The 24,828-nt window shown below is 55.2% G+C and overlaps 2 protein-coding genes across 4 annotated transcripts in view; one reads left to right on the top strand and one right to left on the bottom strand.

Moving 5' to 3' along the window:
* CATSPER3 (cation channel sperm associated 3) overlaps positions 1-6,342 on the top strand; it is a 33,792-nt gene extending 27,450 nt beyond the window's left edge. Inside the window, 1 exon segment of the mRNA XM_069772636.1 lies at positions 6,098-6,342. Coding sequence (XP_069628737.1) covers positions 6,098-6,342 — 245 coding nt within the window.
* On the bottom strand, positions 5,041-22,513 carry PITX1 (paired like homeodomain 1). 3 transcript variants are annotated; one of them, XM_069772323.1, is made up of 4 exons: positions 22,399-22,513; positions 13,061-13,242; positions 9,906-10,111; positions 5,041-7,198 (listed from the first exon to the last, which is right to left on the bottom strand). In XM_069772323.1, exons 2-4 carry the CDS (start codon positions 13,221-13,223, stop codon positions 6,659-6,661), a joined length of 909 nt encoding a protein of 302 aa, XP_069628424.1. In that variant the 5' UTR covers positions 13,224-13,242; positions 22,399-22,513; the 3' UTR covers positions 5,041-6,658. The 3 variants fall into 3 exon arrangements, with proteins under 3 accessions (XP_069628424.1, XP_069628425.1, XP_069628426.1); XM_069772324.1 differs by having other exon boundaries at positions 13,061-13,238; positions 22,399-22,460; XM_069772325.1 differs by lacking the exon at positions 22,399-22,513 and adding an exon at positions 13,376-13,501.
* Between the last annotated feature and the right edge of the window lie 2,315 nt (positions 22,514-24,828).

Raw genomic sequence — 24,828 nt, 5'->3', positions numbered from 1 at the left:
TTTTGTTACCGTGACCAGGCAGAGGGGTTGCACGGGTCCTGCGCTGAACCCAGTTCAGTGCCACTGCATCGGTCCATGGGACCAGAGAGGTGGGTCAGCAGAGGGGCCAAGACCCCTCTCAGCAGGCTCTGTAGGCGCAGGGCGAGAGCTGTAAGCATGCTTCCCCACCATAAACACAAAGAGTTTTCCTCCAGCTCCAAATATCTGCACTGACCTACAGTATTTTATTCTCCTCACTGCAGGGAACAAGCGGGAGACGTGGGCAGAGACTTGTGCGGGATGTCGCAGCCTTGGTCTCCGCTGCCGAACCTGCCTTGGAGAGGATGCTCCCAAAATCTGCTGGCTTCTGCAGACCAGGGAGGGGAGTCTGCTGCCTCTGTTAGCCGCTTCGTGGGGAGGGGAGAGCCGGCTGGCCCCCAGCCTTCTCACCTGCCTTTCCAGGTTTGCTTTCAAAGGTTCAAAACCTGCCTTTGTAAACGTTTTAAAGAGCGGGGTCTTGCTTTGCGAGAGCGTAAGATTAAATTTAGGACCTGACTTCAAACACGGACTTGTGAGAGCTCCAAAATGCTTCCTTCACCTCGCTCAACTTTATGCTTAACTTTAAGCAACTTTAGTTTGCTGACTTCAGCCGAGCGCGAGCAGTGCTGCGGTTATCCACGGGGCACAGCCCCGCTCCCCCGCAGCCAGCCGCAAATCTCCAGCTGGCCTCCGTGGGACCAGGGCTTCACCTCATGCCTAGAAGCATTTTGCTGGGTAGTTTCCTTGTGTGCTTAAGTACTTCCCTGAATTAGCTCTTAAATGAGTGAACGCTCCTTCTAGACTTTCTGGGAAAAAGAAAAGAAGGGAGTGGAGGGAGAATGGGAATTTTTGAAGGTGCCCAAATGCTGAGAGCCAGCCTTTGGAAGGGATTTGGTTTCTCACAGTTTCACCCAGGCAGTTAGAGGAGCCTCAGAAGGAGCCAGAGCAGATACCTGTGATAGACACAGGCACTGGGTGCTTTTAAAGATCCTACTCTGTACTTAGCTGTATCTTCAGACATCTAAATCCCTCTAAAAGTCTCACTCTTAGTGTCTAAATCCCAGGTGCCTAACTCACTTCTAGGAAAATCTCACACCAGGACCGATTCACTGAATCATTTTTTAAAATCTGGTCCTCACTCACATAGGGCTTTTGAAAATCCCACTGCTAATCTCCTATACCCAGGCATGTATCACTTTGAAGCCTGTAAAATAAATTGCTTTGCGCTCCTGGGGGACAGCAGCTACTTTGTCCCTGCTCAGGCCAAGTCAGATTTTTGTTTCTTGCATATTAACACACAGATTTTGGGGGCAAGCTCCGAAGCAGCTACGCGAGACGTGAATTAGCAACTGGGATCGAGCGCTGGTTCACATGTTATTCTGGGGAGGCATCGCAGGCTGCCGTGGGTTGTAGGTCTGCATCAGCAGAGGTGTCGGGAGGAGCTGGTTCTGGGCTGCTCATTTACATCGGTGGGGTTCGCCCGTGGGCACAAACCTTCGCTCAGCTCCACTGATCTCCTGGGAAGATTTGTGAGGAAATTTGCTCGTCTCTAGCAGAGACTGAACATCGTTACCTGTTTTTTTTTGCAAGAAGTTGCTTGGCTGAAGAAGGGAAAAAAAATCAAATACATATGTTGTTTCGTTTTTCTTTTTTTTTTTTTTTTATTTCCTATGGGAATTTTTATTTGTTGGGAAGTTTTTTGGTAAATAAAAATTCGGAGCATATGCTTTCTTCATTAGAGAAATTGGAGTTGGGGATAAACAAATTATTTTTTCCTGTAAAAAAAAAAAAATCATGCCGCAAAAGAAAAGGCTGGCTGCCATTGAAACATTTTTGATAGAAAATCTGCCTGCAGCCCTACTGCTTAATCAGTTTGGAGCAGAGCGTAGCCTGTAGCTTGTTAATAAGAGCAGCTTGCCCGAGCAGTTCGCACAATGGTGAGCTGCAGAGGAGGCTTGTTGCATAGCTGTGGATTTTATTTTGCAGCTCTGTTAATTAAAACATATTTTACTTTGAAGGAGGTTTTTACTGTTTTCTATGAGGGTGAGCAGAAAACTGTTCTCCTGGATAGATTAAAGGAGGGATATGAAGTATTTTTTTAGAAGTAACAACTTAACTTTGTTTGATGGGCAAACTCTTAGCAAAAACAATGTGTAGTTTCTTATTTTTATTTGTTCTCAGTCCTTGTATACAGGCTGGTTTATGAGTCTGAATATCTCGGCTGTTTTGATAATATCAGACCAAATTTTCACATAGAAGTTGCCAGACTGGAACAGAAAACTTGTCACAGATTCTTGTTTAATTGATAAAGTAATTTTTACTTATACAAGGGTAAGCTAAAATAATAAGGCCTGAAACTGTGCCATTGAAGTTAATGACAAACCCTTCATAGGTTTCATATAAAGCCTGTATTTTTATTATCCCAGTTCCAGCGACTTTTGTTGCAAGTTTGCAGCAAAATGTTAGGGCATTTCTAAGTGTTATTTTTATTATACAAAATCCCATTAAAATCAGTACTGAAGCATCCCATTAATTTAAATGGGACTTTGCATAGTTTGCTGAGTTCCAGGCCACAGATAAAGAAAAGTATGCAATTTGGAGTTAAACTGACCACAGCTTTTTATTAGAAGACATTTAATCTCGAATGAACAGCGCAGTCTGAGGCATAAAGTCTTTGTGAACTTCATCTGGGCTGGTGCAATAGGAGCCTCCACCGCGCAGCAACTTCTGGGTTGGTCGTCTGGGACCTCTCAGGACCATATAGCATTCCCAAGCAAACCCCTAGCCCAGGTAGGTATGCAAAGTGCTCCCCAGGCAGCTTTGCCTTGGAAACGCTAATAGGTAAGCCAGCACACCCAGAACAAATGGAAAACTTGATTCAGCTATTTCTCTGGCTCCAAGGATCTGCTCGCCTTGACAAAGGCAAGGCTGCAAATCGGTGGGCAGGAGTCTGGGGGCTCTCTGCGGCACCCGCTGGAAGGCAAAGTCCCACCGGCCTGGAGCCACGCTAGGTCGAAGCGATGCTGCTTCAGAAATCCCCGCTCGAGCTTCCCGCGCTGGAAACCTCTGGGAGGAATGCGCAGGGCGAGGGATGGAAAACCATCGCCTCTGGTGTGCGGAAACACCCATCAGCCAGAGGCTGGCAAGGGGAGGTCAAAAACCAAAGCGCGAAGAGCGGTGGGGAGAACCTTTTTACATGTGGGACCCCCCCTTTGGGGACTTTGGGGGGCTAAGGGACCGTTAAATGACAGTCCCCCCTCAGCCACCCCCAGTGTGGGCACACACCTGGGCACCTCCAAAGACATATCCCTAAGGAATCTGGGCTTGGGGAAGGCGGTTCCGAGCCATGCTTCAAACACACCAAACCCCCAAATAATTCAAGCTCTAACCATTGTGGGGGAGACCTAAAGGCTGCTGGGAGCAGGGCATCTGTAAAAGTGCACAGGGAAGGTGTAGGAGCTGCTTTCTGCTCAGTGTCTCCTTGGAATTTTCCTTTCCCTGAGCCATAAATGTGTCAAGATGCCCAAATTTCGCCCAGCAGCGGCGGATCAGCTTTCCCTGGTACATTCCCAGGGCAGGGGGATGCGGTGTCCCTGGTCCCCAGCTGAGTTTCAGGGAGGTTCAGGACTCCGACAACAACTGCAACTTGTGGCGAGGTTTGCCTAAACGTGAGCCCTGCACTCCCTACTCTGATTTAGGACTAACAGTGCTACCTCCAGGAACAGGAGAAAATGAACACCCAAAATCCAGGCTAAAATAACAGCTGAGGGCTTGCAGATACCCCCCCCCCGGGGTGGAAACTGGAGGGGAAAACCAGTCCTTTCCCTGGTCTGGTGCACCCCTGGCTATAAGAAGTGATAAAGTAGCCGCGGAGAGTCAGCTCCTTTCTGCTAAGCCCCCCCCAGCCCCGGGACGGGGGCTCCACGGCCACGGACCCCCCCCAGCTTCCCCCCCCCCCCCCCCCGGCAGGGAATGGCTCCCGGGGCTCCGCGGAGCAGCGCTGCCTTGCGCGGCCGCGGAACACCCCCCCCGGGGGGGCTTCAAGAAGCTCCGCGCAGAGAACTGCAAACAACCCCCCCCGGGGGGGGTATGGGGGGGTGTGGGGAGGGACGGGACACATCCGCGGCCGCGCAAACAGCGCGTTTGGGCGGTGGGGAGGCAGCCCCGGCGCGGAGGAAGGCGGCTGCGCCGGATCCGGCCTCGCCGCAGATGATGAATTGGTTTTTGGGCTAAATTACGGCTATTTTGATTTTTTGTTTTTCCCCACCAAATATTAACAGTAATCGTAATAGTAATGAACTAGTGGTGACATCAGTGTCTTTCGTGCTTGGAAAAGCTGGGGGAAAAAAAAAAAAAGCAAATCGAACAACCTTTAAAATTGAGGATCTCGGCCAATTTGGAAGAGCAAGAGAAAAACGCACCTTTGCAAAACGGGCCAAACGGTTCAGCGGGAAGGAGCGGTCCCGGGGCTGCGGCACGCCGGGCCGGGGGGGATGTGTACCTTCAGGGCGCGAGGATTAACTTTTTTGGGGAAGGAAACCCCCCCAAAGGCAGGGCTGGAAGCAGAAATGCAGGCTGCCTCCCCAAACCCCGCCGCGCCGCCGGCACCGCAGCGGTAAAAATCTGCCATAAAATTAGAGGTGGGGAGGATTTCCACTGCCGGGGCTGCCCCTCGGGATGGCAGGGATCGAGCCCCCCCATATCCCAGAAAAAGGGGTGCCTTCCCCCCCCACACACCTTGGCCGGCGGCTCCCGGTGGGTCCCTGCCGGGGTGGGGAGGGCGCGGGGGGGGGGACGCGGAGAGACGGCGCAATTACCGGGAGGGAAACCAAGGGGCCCTCCCCAAAATGCCACCACGGGGAGAAAGCTGCTTTTCTTCTTGTTTAGTCGATCTCTTAAACACAGCCGGAAAAGAACATTAAAGGCATTTCTAGATTTCGTTTCGGTTTTGGTTTTTTTTTTTTTTGGTTTTTTTTTATTCCCATGCTCTTAATTTTGAAAAAAAAAAAAAATCACAAAACATAACTTATAAAACAATATATATACTGCATCCTTATCCACAACAGCATAATTGAAACATCCAGCGTAACGTTTACCACAGGTGTGAAATACACTGGGAAAGAAGTACCGTGTGCATTTTATATTATGTTTCTTTGTCATCTACAGGTAATAAGTATCGACAAAAATAAGCAACAAATATGCCTGCAATTAAACTTCATATGCGTTTTGTATGCGTATTAATAAAGATCATATTTATAATTTCCATGGTTGGTTTTTTGTTTTTTTTGTTTTTTTTTTTTTTTTTGCCAACAAGCACTTGTTAAAGTATCTACATTTACATAATAACACCTTAAGATAATAACACCTTAAGATCGAGTTTGGTTTTTTTTTTGGTTCCTTGTTTTTCCTTCACAGTTAGAAAAGCAAGGAACGCTTTCAGCTTTGCTAAGCAACCTTTCCGGACGCCGAGGCTCACTGTTTCTCTAGCAGAGATGCAGTATCTGAATTCACCTCATAACAGACCATTTTTTCGTCTTTTTGTCTAGACTCTCTAAAAGGGGTTTGTTTTTCGTCGTTTTTTTTTTTTTTAAAGAGAAAAAACCCCCTGCATTTAAATAAAGATGAATGATAATTTCATTATCAGGATAAGACTTGGGATGGGGAAAATGCTGAACAGTTTTCGCATCGCTGGAGGGTTTCTGTGCTCTCTCACAAGCGGGGATACTGCAGTCTTTTGGAAAGGATGAAGAGGTAGGAACCTTGAGCTGCTTAGTATCAGGAATGACTGGATTATAGCTTCCAACTAAAGAAAAAACATCAAGAATCATGCATTTTAAAAACAGTTTATTCAACGGCCAAGGACAATGATCCGGCACAATGCAACGGTAGATATAAATATAACCTTATATAAGTGGTTGACCCTTGTCATTATTATTTTTAATAGTTTCATACCTAATATTTTAACAATTTTTTCCGCAGAATCTACTCTGCGAATTATATTTTTTTTCTCCCCCCCCCTTTTTTTTTTTGTTGGTTTTTTGTTTGGTTTTTTTTTTTTGAGTGTGATTCTGTTTCTCAGTGGTAAACATTAACCAAACTCTTCCCGTGCGACAAGCGGCCAAGAACCGTCCCACCAGCTCTTACCACCGAGGCGTCTCCCACCCTCGCCGCCCTCCCCGCGGGGAAGCGGCCGCCTTACCAACTCCTGTGCAAGTTCAAGTAAACACATACAACCCGCATAATCCAGAGAAAAATTGCAACTCATCCATGTACCAGATTTCGGTGTCTCTTGCAAAAGTTTTCTGGTCCGTTTACGGTTTTTGATGGTTTATTTTTAATTTTTTTTTTTTTTTTAAAGCGCTGTTCTGTTGGTTGCGTCGTTGGTTTGCATTAATATGTTTTTTTTTTTCTAGACAGTCGAAGTCCGCGGAGCTTGTGGGTTTTTTTGGGTGATGTTTTGGTTTGGGTTTTTGGTTGGTTTTTTTTTCCTCTCTCACTTGCTCGGGTTTTGCTTTTAATCATCATCGGGTTTTAATTCTTTTTTTTTTTTTTTTCCCCTCCTCTTTTCCGTTAAACGTCGCTTTGCTTCTGCTTTGCTTTGTCGGCGGTGTTTTGTCGGAGGTGGTTTGTGTCAAGTCCGTCAACTGTTGTACTGACAGGCGTTTAGACTAGAGCCGGGGCTTTGCAAACTGCTGTAGCCGAAACTGGAGTGCTGCTTTGATTTCAGTCTGAGGCTGGCTAAGCTGGAGTTGCAAGTGTCCCGGTAGACGCTGTAAGGCGAACCCGGTGGCCCGTAGGGACAGGCCGGCGAGGACATGGCCGAGTTCAGCGAGGAACCGCTGATATTATTGATATTATTGAGGCCGGAGTTGGCCATGCCCGGCACGGCCGAGTGCCCCATACTGGAGGGCATGTTCATGGAGGAGATGCTGCTGGGCGCCGAGAACATGGACTGCGAGGAGAGGGGGCTCATGGAGTTGAAAAAGGTGAAACTCTTGGTGGAAAGCGGAGCCGGGGTGAGGCTTTTGGTAGCCCAGTTGTTGTAGGGGTAGCCGGCGTACATGTCGTCGTAGGGCTGCATCAGCCCGCTGAACTGCGGCACGTAGCCGTTCTTGCACAGGTCCATCTGCTGGTTCCGCTCCCGCTTTCTCCACTTGGCTCGGCGGTTCTTGAACCAGACCTGCGGGGGGGGAATTTGGGGGAGGAGGGGGGGGGTGAACGGAGACGCCACGGTCAGTGCGGGACCACCGCCACCCCCTGCCCCACCGCCGGGCCGCCCGGAGCGCTCCTGATGCGCGCAGAGGATGCTGATGCGCGCAGATGCTGCTGATGCGCGCAAAGGAGCGCAGGGCAAACCTCCAAAAGCACCCCCCCCTTTCCCTGGCCAGCAACACCGGGCACGGCTCCGCACCCCTTCTCCCTCCAGCCCCCTGCCCCCCCGCGGGATGGGTGTCCCGCTCCGCGGAGCTGCCTGCGCGCATAGCGGTTTCTGCGCGCATCCCTCTCTATCCAGCGGGATGGGGGAGCCGGGATGCGCGCAGCCGCCTCTCCGCTGAGGTTTCCTGCATGTCCCCGGTCCCCCCCCTCTCCCCGGTCCCCCCCGCTGCCCCTCTCCCCGGAGCAAGGCATGGGGTAAAGGTACGGCCCGCTCTGATTAGGACCGGCTCGCCCCGGCTCCGCCGCGTTTCCGAACGCTAATGCCGTGTAATAAAAGTCCCCTGTTACAGATCATAAAAAAGGGGATTGGATTAGTATGTTTAGGTTTAAAAAAAAAAAAAATCAATCCCCGCATCGCCCTTGGATAGATGCAGCCTCTGCCTTTATATCTAATGAGAATTTACAGCCCTGACTAGGGAACAGAGAAGCGGGGGCCGCTCCTGGTGTTTGATGCAAAAACCTGATCTAGGCTCTCTCTTATTTGTTTATTTATTTATTTAACCCTCGGAAAGCGTTTGAGCCCCCCGCGATGGAGGCCGGGCAGCCCCCAAATTATTTTTCCAGGTTTAAAACCAGCATCGTCCTGCCTGCCGGCTGCGCCCGGCCTGCGAACTTCTACTGCAACCCACCTCTCCCCCCAGCCCGGCTTTCTTCCACCGAGCCGTGGCCCCCCCGGCTCCCTGAGGACACCGGGAGCCCGGCCGGAGCTGCGCGGTTCCGTGCGCCCGGCTCCGCGGAGACTGCGCTCCCTCCGGGGTCGGGGTGGGGGGAGCTCTTTGGGTCTCCCCTCCCGGCGTAGAAATGGCGCAACTAGTATTAAACACCGGTCTTAGGGATGGAAACTTCGGGGGGGGGGGGGGGGGGGGATGGCGGAGTCGAGTTTAAAAAATAACAATAATAAAAAGAATCCCGTATAAATAGGAAACGAAAGCCAACATGTTCAAAACCTGTAATATACTCCTCGGAAGGTGCTTCCAGACAGGAATTTCCTGAAAATGAGGGTAATAGTTTTAATTATGGCTCCTAGACATTTTAAAGGAAGGCCCTTATAGCAAATTAAGGTTAGATTTGCAATCTGCAATCTCAGAACATCAAACCAAAACATCTCCACACAGAGGGAGAACGAAATTATGTTAATGGCAACTCATATATTAGTTTTATTTGCTTCCTGAAATATTCCACCGATATTAATGCTCCGGCTTTGTTTTGTTTTAAACTCAATTAAGACAATGCTTTCAGTTGCGTTTCCCCCATTGCAGATGGGTATTTACTCTTGAAAGGTTTAAAGCAGAATCTCTGTAATCCGATTTGGTCACTCGCGGTTTAATTGCCAAGGAAAAAAAAAAAAAAGGAGAAAAAAAAAAAAAGAGGGGGGGCTTTTCGGGACGGCGGGGCTGCCTTCTGCAGTTCCCGTTTTATCCCGGGTTTCTGCCCTCCCCGGCAGCCTGCTCAGCCCACGGTCCCGGGGGGCGGTGGGCTCGGTTGGGGTGTGCGGCCACGGCCGAAACCGCGCGGGGAAATGTCCCGGGGGGGGACACGGACGGGACGTAAAGTGGAGGTGGAGAAACCGTGACAGCCTTGGCACGGCGGATCAATAAAGCCCGAATCGCTTCGGTCCGGTCGTTCATCGCCAGGATATTTCACTCCTAAATCTCTCTATGGAACTGCCGATGCTATATAGGTGTGGGGAGATATAAATATATATATAAATATATATATATATATATATATATATATGGTGGCATCGGCTCCGAGGCGTGTAAAGACCAGGGCCTTCGCCGTACAAGTATGTGTCTCCAGCGTTTATTGACTTTCGAGTGCGATCGTTCCCCGGCCCCTTGTCCTTCACTTTGCCCATCGGCGGCCTCTGCAAACAGCCGTTCCGCCCGCGGCCGCGGAAGATGCGCGGCCGGGGGGGGCTGGCAACGACGGCTCCCGCACGGGGAGGTGGTGGTGGGGAGGGGGATCGCGGCGGGCCCGGGGGGCTGAGCATGGAGCAGCGGTTTGTTGGGACATGATCACGATTGCTGGGATTATTGGGAATAACCAGAGCAAGGGGAAGGGCCGCTGGAGCTGCCTTGTTGCTCGGGTTGGGGGGGTTGCTCCAGCCAACCCGGGGGGGTCGTCCCCCCCAAACCGGGCCCTTCCCGAGCCCCGGCTTCCCCCTGCCCCCTCCGCTGCTCGCCCCCCACTTTTGGGGGCCGGTCCCCAAGCGCGGGGCCGGCGGTCTCAGCCCGCTCCGGGCAGCATCTCTCCGCGACCGGGAGCTGAATTTCTCCTTTCGGACCTGAATCCCAATTTTAGTATTTAAAATCAAGCCCACGGCAGCCGGCCCCTGCTCTCAAACGGCCTCAGCGGCTCCCGAAAGGGACAGCTTCCCTAAGACCCCCCTCCCACCATTCCAAACCCCCCCTCCCCTGCATCCCCGCGGGGCTGGACGCCCCTCTTACCCGGACTCGGGGCTCGGTGAGGTTGGTCCATACGGCGATCTCCTCCCTCATGCTCATGTCGGGGTAGCGGTTCCTCTGAAAAGTGGCTTCCAGCTCCTGCAGCTGCTGGCTGGTGAAGTGGGTCCGCTGCCGCCGCTGCTTCTTCTTCTTCGCCGGGTCGTCGGCGGCCCCGTCTTCGGTTTTCTGCTCGCCGCTGCGTTCCTTTTCTGCGGTGGGGTGTTGGGATTTGGGGTGGGTTGGTTTTTTTGGTTTGGTTTGGGGGTTTTTTTGTGTGTGTGTTTTTTTCTCCCCTCTTTTTTTTTTTTTCCTCCCCAAACAGAAATACAGGCACACAAAGGCAACCACGCCGCCCCCGCACCCAGCCTTGCCCGCCCCGCCGGAGGGATGTGTGGGGGCACCCACGCGGGTCCTGCCGGGCCCTGCATCCACCCACCTCTCTGCAGCCAAACCCAGCCTTTCCCGGGGCGGTTGGGGAAGGAGCAGGGAGTCCTGCCTGGGCCCAAAGCACCCTAGAAGGCAGGGAGACCCCCAGGGCGACCTGGGTCGAAGCGGGCCCGAGGGGTGAGAGCAATCTTGGGGCAGCGGGTTCCACGCAGCATCGGCCGCTCTTGCCTTTCCACGGCACCTTTTCACTCCCTTCAACCGAAGGCGCGATCTTTGCTCCACTGTCTTTGTTGTGCTCGGCCGCGACAGGAAACTTTGGAAGGGCAAGGGGTGTAAAACCCAGCAGAAATTCGTTGCAAAAGGCACCCTCTCTCTTTAACTCTACGCTCCCCCCCTTATTTCTTTTTTGTTGTTGTTGGGGTTTTTTCCCTTTTTGCCGCTTTTAGGATTTTAGTGTTTATTTTAACGCGAGGCTGAGCGAAGCCCTCTGCAAAAATCATATCGAAAGAAGCAAAGGGGAAAAAAAAAAAAAAAAAGCAACAACAAACCAGGAGCGTTTTCGCGCTCGGGATTTGCGCGGACTGGAAGCAGAAATCCAGCCCCGGTCCCGCCGCAATGGGAAGGACAAACTCCCGTTCCCTTTTCGTAACGGCCTTTTTCTGGCTTTCCCAGGCCGGGTTTCGACCGGATTTGGCCCGGCTGAAGAGCTCGGAAAGGGATTCCAAGGTTAGGACGAAATGTGCTCCCGGCCTTGGCCCCGGCGGGAGCGGGGAAAGGTGCGGCTGCAGGGCCGGGACCGGCGGCCATCCCCCCGGCCTCTGTCCTGCTGCTGCCTAAAGGAAACTCCGAGGGGAGTTTTTCCCTTTTAGACGGTGTCCCCCCACCCCACCGCTACCCCTTTTTGAGGGTTTTAGGCCACCTCCGGGGGCATTTCTACAGCCCCGACCTCTGCGAGGTAAGCGGGAGTCTAAAAATAATCGCGGGCTGCATCCAAAGCCCGGGAGGACTCGTCCTTGCAAAGTCACCCCTGAATCGCTCCTCGCCTGGGCACCCTCCGTAGCAAAAAAAAAAAAAAAAAAAAAAAAAAAGGGGGGGGGCGAGCAAGCTCCAACAGCTTAATGGAACCCCCCAAATTGGAGCCGATTGCAGCCCGGCTGGCCTCTCTCTGCTCTTAAGTGGTTTGCAGAGCAAACAAGGCCTCTGCAGCACAGACCCCATCGTCCCCGGGTCCCGGGTCCCCCCCCGGGTCCCCCCCACCCCGGTCTCTGCGGCCGCTGGACCGGCCGAGCCGCAGGGCCCGGCGACGGTGGGAAAAGAGAAACCAAAATATCCCCCGTAAAGACAAATCCTCTGGCTTTTGGCTGGGAAGAGCCCGGAGAAACCGGGCCGAGAGGGAGCCGGGGGGGGCGATAAGAAAGCGGCTGGGATCCATCCCGGCGGCCCCTCGCCCCGCTGCGGGTTTTCGTTAAAAATTTCGTTAAAAATTTCATTATAAATCCGGGCTGTGATACCATTTCAAATCATAAGGCACATTAGCTTTAATCGGGCTTTGTACTTCTTTTTTTTTTTTTTCCCCCATTAAAAAAAAAAAAAAGTGAAAGGTATTTTGCAGCTTCTCGGAGAAGAAAAGCAGGCAGGTCCTCAGCCCTCCTCCAGCACCGAGGGGTCACACACAGGGGTAGAGCAAAACGGAGCAAATCTCCCTCTCTAATCTCAAATAATCCCCTCTAATCTCGGAGTCCCTTCCAGACGCCGGTCCCTAACTTTGTTTGTGAATCAGGCTGGGAGGCACAACCCAAACCCTGTTTATCACCGGGTGCCACTTCGGGACCGACTCTTGCCACAGCCACTCTCTAGGTTATAGGACCTGCTAAAACTCCGAAGAGCAACAACAGGCATTAAAAAATTAAAATTCAAGAAGAGATAGAACTCCCCCTGAAAGGCTCTCGGTGGAGAACGGGTATCACGCTCCTTCCTGCAGCTTTTGTTTCCTTCTCCTAGCTTCCCTTGTCAATCTAGAAATGTTGCTACTTTAATTCAATACAAACTGGGAAACCACAGCTTTCCCTGCAGCCCTCGCACATGGTGGTCAGGACACGGGGACCCTTTCCAGCGAGGAAACTTTTCCGCGGCCGCGCACATCCCCTCCGCGGCTGTCCGCGCTGCCTGCGCTCGGCCCCACGCCGCCTCTCCTGCTCTGCGGGGCTTTTTTTTTTTTCTTTCTTTTTTAATTTTTTTTTTTCCCCTCTCCCCCCCTTTCCCCTCCTTTGACAGCGAGATCTTTTTCCATCTCTGCACCACCCGAGCTGGAAAATAAACCCGGGCAAAAGCTGACATTATTTCAGAAACATCCGGCAAAACCGCACTCCCCGAAGAGCCCCCCCTTCCCTTCGACCCCATCAATTAATAACTGTGGGTTTGTTGTTGTTGGTTTTCTTTTTTTTTTTTTTTTTTTAAATAAAAAAGACCAGCTCCTGGGATGGGGACCCGTGTGTGTCCTCCCGGAGGGCTGTCAGCACCGGGCACCGGTGGGGGCGACAGCTCCGGCCGGGCCCCTGCCCCCCCGCTCCGGTTCCCGGGGTTTGCTCGGGATCACCGGCAGCTCTTGCCCCCCCCCCCATCCCCCCCATCACCTCTGGTTGTGTTTGTGGGGGGGGAGCTGCGGGCAAAGCCCCGCAAAGGGAAGGCGCGGTGGGGAGGGGGAGGCGGCGATGGGGGGGAGCGGGCCGGGGCCGCGGGGTGTTGGGGGGGTGTGGAGGGGGGGGGGTTACCTGGCACCTCCGTGTCGGAGGATTCACTGGCTGAGTTCTCGATCGGGTCTCTGGGTTCCGAGGATCTTTGCAAATGGAAGCTGGAAGCCATGTCATGGGAGGGTTGGGGTCTCAAGCTCTCGGGCAGTCTCTCCAAATTCATTCCACCTTTAAAGGAATCCATGGCAGGGGCGCCGGGCTGCCTGGGGGAGTTTGCAGGTGTTTATTCCACACAGAAAGGAACAAGGAGCTTTTTTTTTTTTTTTTTTAAGGGAAAAAAAAAAAAGAAACAAAAAAAACACAACAAAACCAAAAGCAAATCCACTTATTACTAACAGTGTTATTTTAAGGGTGTCGGAAGAAGAGATCTGGGCAGTGCCTCGATGCCGCTTGTCTCTGCTCGGGGAGAGGCACGGCAGTCCGGCCGCATAGGCAGGGAAGTGGTAAAGATCCCTTATAGAGAAACGCGAGTTGCGAGTTGGACAGTTTAAAGCTAAAGAGATTAAAGTGACCTGCCCTAGAACAAATGCCTGTAGTTAAACGGGGCTCCTCCCCCTGAAGGTTAAAACCTCCCCGTCTCGCTAATGCATCACTCCATCTAGCGCTCGCCCAGCCCGGCCGTGCGGGCGGACCTGCCTCCGCGCTCCCCGCCGATGTGCGCACTTTGCGCGGCCGCGGGCCAGGCCCGCGACCCCCCCCCCCCCCGCGGTGGGCCCCTACCCGGCCCCCGCCGCCAGGCTGCCTTTCCTCCCAGGGTACTCCCCCCCACTCCTCCTCCTCCTCCTCCTCCGCAGCCCCCCCCCCCCCCCAAACTCGGTGAGGTATTAAAAATATTTCAGAAACGAATGGAAAGGTGGAAAATCACTCCCAGCCGCGCAGGGGGCGGCTCGGGACCCCCTGCCCGCCCCCAGCACCCCGGCCAGCCCGCACTCCTCCCCAGCGTCGTGCCAGCCGGCAGCGCGCAAGTTGCGCCCCCCGCGCAGCACGGTGTCTCCGTGGGTATCCCCGTACCCAGCCCGGCTGGGCCTCCCGACCCGCGGAACCTCCGCCCTCACGCCCTGCAGTGGACGCGCATCCTGCGCACCCCTCAGCATCCTTGCGTGGGGCTGCGCGGCCCGTCCCGGCGCGAAGTGACCCCACCGCGACTTTCAGTCCCGCGGGGAACACGTTCCTGCGAGATGGAGGGGATTTCTTTGGGGGAAAACGGCCTCCTGGGGGTTGTGCCTGAACTGTTTTAGCCTTTTTTAACTTTTTTTTTTTTTTTTTCTGGCTGCGGGGTTTATAATAAAGCGGCTCGGCCCCTGCCCGGCGGCCGGGGGACCGCAGCCTGGGGAGCAGCAGCGCGAACGCTCCCATCACATCATCTTTCAGCACATGATTAATAACAAATAATTTTCCTCCCGCAGCCGAACTCGCGGTGACCCTCCGGAGGGGTGCCTGCTGCTCTGCCAGCCCTGGGGTCGAGATAGTTGGTGGGGAGGGGGCAAAAGAGACACCCCCCCCCCCCCCATGCCCTTCTCCTGCAGCGGGCACCGGTGCGCCCTGACCCGGTGCAGTACCGGGGGCGGGTGGGACGGGGCCGGTCCCCCGGTGCTTTCCACGCAGGCCGGGACACGGCCTTGAGCCCTCCCGGATAACACCTCGGTGTTTGGGGAGGTGGAAAAAAAAAACCCAAAAAACCACGGGAAGCCCTCATCCTCGGAGGGTGGGGGGGGGGCAGGTGGGAACCGGGGGTAGCGGCGGGGCAGGCGGCGGGGTGCTCGCTGCACCGGGGAAGGGGGCGAGGGGAAGGGGGAGAAGGACCCTGGCTGGAACTCTGCCTGGGGAAAGGACCTTCTCTCCTCTTTATTTTCTCGGCTCACTTTAACTGATCCATCCTGACACTCTATTTTGCTTTCAAATCAAGTAAAGATGTGGGAGAGAACTTTTGAACTGGTTTATGGAAAAGTGGAGGGAAGCAATGTTCCAGCCGCGCAGGCTTTTTCCTACACCGCCGGGGTGATGCAGCCGGGCCCGCCCCGCGCCCCCCAGCAGCTCCCCGCAGGGCCTGGACCCCGCCACCCGTGGGCCCGGGGACACCGGGAGGGGAGAGCCCAAATCTCCCAGCCCCAAGCCCCGCACCTCTGATCTCCAGCGCCTTTTGCCGTCTAGGGGATGTACAGGTGGGTGCTGTCAGGGTCAGGTCTCCCTAGCTCTCTCTTCCTTCTTTTTCTTTTTTTTTTTTTTTTTCCTTTTTTTTTTTTGATTGACATCTTGATGTCTGTCTGTCTGTCCGCCGCTCCCGGCTGAACTTTGCTCAGGAGTCTGGAAACGACGGGGAATTTCGGGCACGCGAGGTGAACCAGGCAATCTCGGGGCTGCTAAAGATGGACGTGGTTTAAAATGCAAATATTTACCAGGGCCTCTGGGTTTGGAGGGGCTCAGCTGATGCGGGAAGGATGGAGACCTCCTCCCGGGGGAGCACCGAGAGGTGGGGATGGCCTTTCCCCCCAGGAGGAGGAAGGTGACCGGATTACAAACGTGCACCGTGTCGGAGATCCTTCACGGTCCCCTTTTTTTCCTTTATTTCCGAGAGACAGAGAGAGAGGCGGCAGCCCCGGGGCAGGTCTCCGGGGGCTCCCCCGCTCTCGGGGGGAGCGGGATGGAGCCCGGCGGGCGGTGCTGGGGCGGGGGGGGAGGCTGCCAACAGCCTGGCCGCTATTTTAAACCTACTGCTTACAGCAGCCTCAAAACAGGAGGCGGGATTTTTCTTTCTTTTTCTTGTTTTTTTTTTTTTTTTTTTAATGCGCCTAATTTACAGGTTTTGTTCTCCTCTATAAAATCTCTTTTTTAAAAAATTCGTTCTAGGCTCAATTCCACCCGGCCGGGAGCGGGGAAAGACTCAGCCCCAGGCACCGGCGTGATTTCGCCGAGGAGGCGGTCGTGGTAACGCCGGGTCCCGCTTCTTCCCGGGGCGACGGCTCCCCCCGTCCCCCCCGGCTCCTTCTGGAGGGTCCCCAGGGCAGACACCCCCACGATACCGGCGTTAAATAGAGAGTAACGGGCCGGCCCTGCCGCTCCCGGCCCTGGGGAGGCAGAGCAGCTCCCGGTTCCCTCCGGACCACCCCACGCGTGTCCGTGCCCGGGCCGTGGCGCGGGTCAGGCATTTACCGCACACCTGCGCACGGGTCGGCAGTCTTAGGCGGGAGGAGATATATAGATATATATATATGTCTTGTGTGTGTCTCGTATACGTTTTATGTGGATTTAAGGGCATCCTCTCGCTCGGCGCTTTGAGGAGCGAGCGCACTCCTATCGCACAGACCCAAATCCGCCCGGTTCTTCGCATTCTTGGTCGCGACAACAACACGTGTCGCGACAACAGAGCGCACCCGGTCGCCCCCGGCTTTGCGCTTTCTCCTCTCTCCTCCCCGCCAGGCCCGCTCCGTTTCGGGATGCCGGGGACACCTCTCTGCCGGCAACTCCTTTCCAGCAGGCGCTACGTCACGGGTCCATCCGCGTGACGTCACGCTTCGCTTCCCTGACGTCACGCCTCGCCTTTCAGCCAGGCCAGGACTCAAGGAAAGCCTCGATGTCCCACTCGGAGCCGGCTGCTCTTCCCGCGACGTGAAGGCGGACCGGCGGCTCCACGGGCCGGGTAGGACGGGGGTCCCGGGCTGGGGGTCTGCCTTCCCCCCGCCACCTCCCCGGGCTCTCTGGGGGCCGGGGGGAGCTCCGGGAAGGAGGGAGAGGCCACAGCAGACGAGGACAGCCCGGCCGAGGGGCCCCGCCAGGATCCCCCCCCGCCACGAGGAACCGCGACCTGCGTGGGCGTGGGAAGGGGCCGGGGAGAGGCGGACGGAGGGGTCGGTCCGGGGGCCGAGCGGGACCCCTCGGAGCTCCGGCCGGGATGAGGTCCGGTGTGTGCGGGTAGCGGGAAGGCTTTGCGTGGGAAACCTCCACGCAAGGCGGCGTGGGGCTGGCTGGAGAGCATCGCCGCTCCGCGCCCGCGTAGCCACCGCACTTCGAGGCTCCCCCAGCCTCCCCCCCCGGCTGGGGACTGCATCAGGGATCTGTAAAACGCTGGAAGCCCGCAAATAAACCGCTCCGCTTCCTCCTGCTATAAATAACCCCAAACCGAGGGATGGCGCCTATAAATAAATCAGCGCTGGCCACGCCGGTGACAACCCCGTGAAGAAGAGGACGAGAGGCGTCTGAAGGAGAGCAGGACTCCCACTGCCCCCCCGAGGGGTGGACGGACCCCACCGAGGGTGAGGGGGACGGGGCCGTGTCTTCTCCCCACCCGGGTGCCAGGGAGGGGTCCCTGCTTTCGGAGAGGGGCTTCCATCCCCGACGGGCTGCGGTGATTGTAGCCAATGCAAAACCACCTGGGCCGTATATCAGGCGGTGAAGTTCAGTCTCTGCCAGCTTTTCCTCTTCAGATTTATTAGCGTTGTATAGACTCAGATTCAGTCTATAAATTATTGGGAACTGTTACAAAAACGAAGGCATCTCCTCCCAAGCACACGTCTGCCCGAAAGGAGAGGGAAGCCCTCTGAAAAATAGAGCTGCAGTGAGGCAAGAGAGGAGGGAGAGGCTCCCCAACCCAACCCAACCAAACCCAACCCAACCAAACCCAGCCCAACCAAACCCAAGCCAACCCAAGCCAACCCAACTCAACCAAGACAAACCAAACCCAACCAAGCCAAACGAAATTGCAACCAACACAACCAAAACAAGCCAAGCCAAACCCAAAAAAGCAGTCCTAACCAAACCAAGCTCAAGCCAAGCCAGCCAACCTCCACCTGGTGCCCACTTTGCAGAGCCCAGCAGCTACTGCGAGAAAACAACTTTTAACGACAAAATCCTCCTAAAAGTGCCCAGCGGGCGGTGAGAGGGGCTGGAAGGGCGCAGCATCCCTGTACCCAGCGCTGGCAGCACCGCTACAGGGCGCAGGGGCATTTTTAAAGCTTCCCTCTATGAAAATACCCCCCGCGCAGGTGGATGAGTGGTTTTCGGCCTGCAGCCCCCGTTCCCGGCCTTTGCTGATGCGTGACTCTGCCCCACGGGATGTCCACGCTGGCTGGGGACACGCCGAGGCCGGGGATGCGCGCAGGCATGTGCGCAGGGCAGCGCGGTGCCCCGCGGAGCACGGACCGCACCGGGGGGGGGGGGTTGTTCGTTGTTACAGTGTACCGGGAGGTGTAGGGGTGGTGGTGGTGGGGGGGTGGGGATGTCCGTCGGGGCAGTGTCCCACGAGTGTCCTGCCCCAAAAGAGCATCACCCCAAACGCCGCCTTTACGCGCAAGGTGGAGACCCGAGTGTACGCCCCCCGCGCAAGGCAAAGCTCAGCACTCCCCGCCGCGATCGCAGCCCCGGTGAGGGCCCGGCCCGAAGGGGAAACGGAGCAAACCCCAAGACCTCGAAACGAGCCGTGGAATCCCCCCGACCTCCCGCCGGAGCCGGGTCCCCCCCTCCCCGTCCCCGGGCCGGGGGAAGCGGGGGGGGGGGGAAGAAACCCAGCCCGGAGAGCATGTTAAATCGCTCAGGAGAGGAAGGTGGAAAATTACGCTGGCTCCCAGCCGGCCTGTCCTCCTCTGCGCAGCCAGGAGAGCAATTTTTCCTAAGAAGTTGAGCAAAACGAAATCAGCCCCTTTTGGATCCGCAGCCTTCGTCCCTCCGCGTGTCGGCCAAGCCTCAACCTTCCGCGGGCGCGTAGGGCCCATCCGCGCAGCCCGGCGCCGGGGATGCTGGGCAGGAGGGTTTCCAGCGGACACCCCCCCCCTCCCCCGGCTCCCCCCGGCCTCCCAAACCGCCTGGGCCCTCCCCGGCCCCATCCCGCTTCCCTCGGCCCGGCAGCCCCTGCCCCACCGCCTCGGCTCTCCCCGCCATTGAAACCTACTGGGGGAAACGGAATTTTCTGGGGGCGTTTGGTCCGTGACACCTCCCGGGGCACCTGGGGTACCCGGGGCTGAGGCTCGTCCTGGTGTCCCCCCCCCGCCATCCCCATCCCGCCTCGGGGCTGCCCCGGGCGCAGGCGGCCAGCGGCAGCTCTTGCAAAAACTCGGGATGAAAAAGTTGAAGGCTTAATGTTTTCTGACAGATACAAATGATACCCCAAGGCTTTCTTGAAACGCAGCGACTGACGGCTGGAGAAATGGTTTTCCTATTCGGGTTTCTGCAGCTGGAAGCAGACGGGGGCGGGAGGGGGGGGGAGTTCCCCTCGGCCCTCCTCCCCTTACCCTCACCCCAAAAATCAAACCATCTCCTGGGTATCCGCCGCTGACCTGGGACAACTCTTTTTTTTTCCACAAACGCCTGACGGTACAGTCCCACCCTGGCCCAGAGCTGCTTCCCAACCCTCTCCGCATCCTTCAGACCACAGGCACTGAACTCGGCTCTAAGAAAATACGAATTTGCTGTTAGCGGCGGCTTGGGTTTATCTCTGGCCGTTGGCAGCCTGATGACAACGCCGGAGGATGGACAGCTCGGGAATACGGGGGGTTGTTTCCCTAGGTGGGGGGGGAAGAGAGGGGAAAATTAGAATATCGTCCCACAATTCCCTCTCTGAGCAGAGGGAACATGCTTTTCTTATTAATTGATGGAGGAAGGGGCACCGGAGTTTGCTAAGCAGCCTGCTCATGTTACTCCGTGCATCTTTAGATCCCGAAATGTGTCTCTTGTGGACTAAAAAAGATGCCTCTGAAGCAGGAGAATCAAAGGCCCGGGCACTCCGTTGGCATTTGCTAAAGACCCTTCTTCAGCAGAAAAAAAAGAGCCTGCGTTTGGAACCACGGATCTGATGTTTCCATGTGGGTTTCCCCCACCTTGTTTCGGGCGAGCAACCTCTTAATTGCTGCAGCGTTTGGATGGGGGAAACACATTTCCCTTAAACAGGACATTTCCTGAAAGGCTGAAATATTCTAATAACGCGCTGGGCTCTTTAATGTTCTCAGAACAGCAGCGAATCTCTGCAGAGCCGCACATTTCCTGCTTTAAAATGCAAAATCAGAGAAACAATTAACCTTTGTGTGCATTCAGCTCCTTCTCTTATATATTATTTTATTTCTTTTTTTCCCTCCTTTTTCCCTTCCCCCCCTTTTTCATTACAAATTTTAATCTTCTTTTCTTTTTCTCCTTTAAAAAAAAAAAAAATCTCTCTCTCTCTCTTTTTTAAATATCCTCCCAAAAGGAGGATTTCACCCCACTGCCCGGCTGCACCGTGCTGCTCCCGGCGCGGTTCTGCCGCAGCCCCCGCTCGTCTCCGCTGCCCGGGGAGCAAACCCCGCCGAGATGAAGGCACAGGACCCTTTTCTTTCCAGTTTCACGGTGGGAACGGCCGTATCTTAACGGGCACATCTCGGGGAGAGATAGGAACATACCGCCTTCCAGAGGGCTGTGCTAATCAGCACGCCGGCTTAGATATAAAAGTTCAGGGCAAATAAAACGAATTAGTTTTATTAGCACGTTTAGGAGGCGGTCTAACGAAGGAATTCGGCTTTACTAGAGAATGTTTTCTCCTCCCCTTTTGTTATTTAAAAGCAACATGCATCCGAGCTGCTCATCACGGGAGGGAAATAATGCATCATTGAATCTGCGGTCATTTTCTCGGAGAAAGGCGCTCCCTTCTCTAAGCCCGGAAAGAAGGATATATACTCTTGGAAACACAGGATTTCATAATAAAACCTGCGTGAACAATAAAAGCGACTGTAAAGGACAGGCTGCGGAGCCCGCCAGGTTATTGTTCGGCGGTGGGTTTCGGTAGGAAATATCTGCCTCGGTCACAGGCGCCTTTAACTCGGCTAAAACTTTCCCAGGGAAATGTTGCCACTGCTCCAGCGCGGGATTTCCAGGGATTTTGTCCGTATTTCAGGCAAATGAAAGATTTTGGGGAGGTTCTGTCAGTGAAGTAGCTTTCAGGAATTATTTGGAAGTCAGTTTTTAGGTCAGCGGCTGGAGTTGGCGCAGGGAATAACCCGGAGAACATGGACCTTGGTTTGTTAAGTGGAAAAAAATATATTTTTTAATTGCTATAAAAAAAGCAAACGGCGTCTCCGTCCTCGATTGAGGCACGACGGTATTGTTTTACGTCCAATTCGTGCCTCGGATTTTGTGCTGCTCTGCAGTGCGGTTGGCAAAATTTGGGGAAAAGGGACGAAGTAATAGAAAACTCGCCTAGTGACAATTTTTTTTTTAACGTGAGACCTAAAAAAATATCCGAAAGATACCGTCGGTGGGGAGCCCTCACGTCCATTTAAGCAGGGTTAAGACGCGGAAAAAAAGCCTTTTCCCCCCAATCTGAGAATTTCACTCCTGCTCAGGAGCGGTGCTGCGAGGCAGTCGCACTATATATAGTTCCTAAAGATGGTGCCTATTTTTTTTGAAATCAGAAAAGAAAAAAAAAAGGGGGGGGGGAAACCCAAAAAAGAAAAAGCAGAGGGGCTGCAGAATATTATATTTTTCTGAAAAACGACTTCATCGACGGCCCAAACTCTCCCCGCGGCCGCCTCTCCTCCGCGGCAGCGCAGCCCCGGCCGAGAACCGCGGAGGCACCGCGCACCCCCGGTCCCCACCGCCACCTCTACTACCCCCCCCCCCAACTCGTTCATGGGAACCCCCGCTCCGCCGGGTCCGCCCGAATCTCCGCGCATCTCCGCGCATCTCCGCGCACACAGCGCTGCTGCCAGCGGGGACCCGGGGACGAGCCGCGGTTTTCTCCGCGCCGCGGAGCGCCCCGAGCAGAAGCGCTGGAGGCTGAAAACGCTGCGGCGCGTTAGGAAAAAAATTTAAATATATGTATATATTAAAAAATATATATATAAAATGAGGTAACCCCTCTGGAATTGCATCTCCCAGCGTATTTGTCAGAGCTGACGAAGCGCAGAGGCCCTGAAAGAATTTATACACGGTATAAAGATGTCAAGGACTGCGCGGAACGGGCTGCCCGCCGCACCCCGGCCTCCGCGGGCGCGGAGCTGCCGCCGAGCTCCGGGACCGGGTGGGGAATCGAGACCGCGGTGAGGGGCGTTCGTCCCGCTTTCGGCTTTGTTTTCCAGCCCCGAAAAAACTCCGGTACGTCCGGAGCTGCGTCCCCGGCAGCTGCCGGGTGGGCCCGGAGGAGGCGAGAGGCGTGTGTGTGGGGGGACACACACGGACACACGCACGCACGACGGGGGCGGGACGGCCCCGCGGGACACGCGTGGGGAGACACGGCGGGGGCGCGTGGGGCGGGAGGCGTTGCGGGGAGGGGGGGGGAGAGAGAGGCGGGACGGGGCCGTCCGTGGGGGACAGGCGGCGACACGCGTGGGGAGGGACGGGCGCAAGGAAAGGGGACGCAGACACACACGGGACGCGCGTGGGGCCGTTCCCGGGTAACTTACCGGGCGGTGCGCTCGGCGGCGGCGGCGGGGTGCCGGGCCCGGCGGGCGCTGTGAGCGCCCCGGCCGCCGCTCCAGGGTTTTCTTGGGAGATTTCCCCGTCTCCTCCTGACGTCAGCCCCGTCCCAGGGTGCCGCAGACGGGGGAGGGCCGGGGGCAGGGCCGGCCGCACCGGGAGACCGGCGGCTCCGGCTGCCCCGCGTCCCTCCGTCCCTCCGTCCCGCCGCCAAAGGCATCCCCCGGGACCGGCAACCCACGCGCTCCCCGCCGCCGTCCGCCTTCCCCCTCCCCGTGGCCGGTCGCCTCCCCGCCGCCGACCCTCGGTGCAGCGGCCCCGGGGCCGGCCCCCGAGGCGGTTTCGTGCTCCCGGTTACACGGCCCCTGCCCTCTTCATTTCCTCCCGGCCGGTGTTCTTGTCCGAGGGGGCAGGGACAAGGAAGGGCCACTTTTTTTCTTTTCTCTTTTTTTTTTTTTTTTTGCCCCCCCCCCCCCCCCCCGAAATACTCTCCTGGTTCAGGACTCCAGCGTGGAGGTGGGTGCGCAGCGCCCAGCACCCACCCCGGGGGGAGGCAGCAAACAGCACCCAGGGCCGCCCAGGGTTGGAGGACGCAGGGCTCCGTGGGGATGCTTACGTGGGTGATACGGGGCAGGCACGCTGTGCCGCCCAGCCGGCCCAACACCCAGGCCCTTCATCCAGTTTAATTTTCCAGGGCTGCTTCTGGAGTTTCAGACACTTCGCTTCTCATACCTACCCCCCTGGAAGGTCTCCTCCCAAGGGAAAAACGCACAAGCCATGCGGCGACCGAGCGAACACGGCGGTGGGGATGTGCCTTGTGCTTTCCTAAGTCGAGTGGGTCACACACACTTGCACATACACACACACACACACACACACAGAGGCTATAGCCGTAGCTGAAAACCAAGGACAACGAATATGGAATGGATCAGAAAGATAAATAGCATAAAATCAGGAACAGTCCAGTCCCACACTTGCCATTTGTTATAGAGAGAAGAAGTAAATGGGATTCACATGTCGAGCATTAGCTGGTTGTTAGTCTGTAAGATAATATTAACTTTAGTGCTTGCTGGTTTACTCCAGTTTTCCAAAGGCAGTTCCAGGAGGCGCCCAGCCTGTAATTTAGGATGGCACATACTGTGTGAAAGAGGCTTTGGCACCGGGGCCTACCAAGCACATCAAGGTGATATTAACATAATAAAACGTTTGGAGAAGGAGTAGGAGCTCATAAATTAATGCATTCTACTGTTTTAATGCTAGGAGCTAACAATGCGTTTCCTGTTCGGCTGATCGTCCCCGTTGCAGCCTAACAGCTGTTTTAAAGGTGCTGTGAAATTAAAGAGAGGGAAGATGATTGTCTTTAAATCAATGTTTAATGATGTGTCATTAGGAGAAAAGTCTTCCTCCAGCAGATGTGTACATGCTGAGGATGGAGGGGAGCTTCCCAGGCTGCCTGCCTGCCTGAGGAGCAGGGGGGGACACCCCTGGGTGCCACCAGTCTTGCGGATGGCCCTGATGTCCCCAGCACCGGGGCACAGCTCGCTTGGCACTGGGAGAGGCTTTGCCCTGGTCTTCGGATGGGTGCTGAGGAAACTCCTCCAGGACGTTGAATTGCTGCGAGGTTTTCAGGTAATTTGAGTCATGACTACGAGCAGGTGAATACAGCAAATGTTGAGAACATCCTGCCCGTGTTCAGCATAGGTCATGGATCCCAGGATCCTTCCCCCATAAAGATCAGGTATGGATGCCAGAATATCCCCTGACCCAGGAGTCTCTTTCTGGAGGGAGAAGCTCTGAGTGATCTCCCTTTTCGCGGGGGATCAGAAGAGCTCTGGGGAGGCAAACGGGGGGCTAGGGATGGCTGGTGGGCCTTTGGGCTGCAAGGACAGATTATGTATAGACTTCATCCCTCCTGACCTAGGAGACAATCCTTGCTGAACGGGTATGATGGGCTGGAAGCATGTCCGAGCTCTTCACTCATGTAAGTCAGTCAAATTGAGACACCTCTGGCCAGGCACTAACTGCAAGCTGCGGGTACTAGAAAAAAAATATGTAGCTTTGAGGCAAGATGTAGGAGTGAACTTTGAGATGTGGTGCCTGAAATAAGGTGGAAATGGAAACTGAGTGTAAATCTTTCTGTAGGTGCCTAAGTCTTGTTATTTCCTTTGCCCTTGATCCAAAGAAGGATTAATTTGTCTCAGCGTCTGTGCTTCAGCTTCCAGTTTAAAAGATGGCCATCGTAAAACTTCTCCTCCAGCGAAGACATCAGAAGGATTCAGGTGCCAAGAACGCACCGGGGCTTGTGCCCAAAAGACACCGAGGAGCGCACAGTGTTGCTGGGGGTGGGGAGGGAAGGGCACCTCATCGCCAGGTGACCCTCCTGCCACCAACCAAACCAGCGTCGAATCATCTCCAAC

Source organism: Haliaeetus albicilla, chromosome 27 (assembly GCF_947461875.1).
Source record: "Haliaeetus albicilla chromosome 27, bHalAlb1.1, whole genome shotgun sequence".
Classification (NCBI taxonomy): Eukaryota; Metazoa; Chordata; class Aves; order Accipitriformes; family Accipitridae; genus Haliaeetus; species Haliaeetus albicilla.
This window is presented reverse-complemented; position numbering and strand designations above follow the sequence as displayed.

Bases quoted from the DNA above. Each gene is read 5' to 3' on its own strand.
- PITX1 (XM_069772323.1), bottom strand. From the start codon at position 13,223: ATGGATTCCTTTAAAGGTGGAATGAATTTGGAGAGACTGCCCGAGAGC. The intron at 10,112-13,060 runs GTAACCCCCCCC...ACCCCACCGCAG, and splicing joins CTCCGACACGGAGGTGCCAG to AAAAGGAACGCAGCGGCGAG. The intron at 7,199-9,905 runs GTAAGAGGGGCG...CCCCCCCCGCAG, and splicing joins TCACCGAGCCCCGAGTCCGG to GTCTGGTTCAAGAACCGCCG.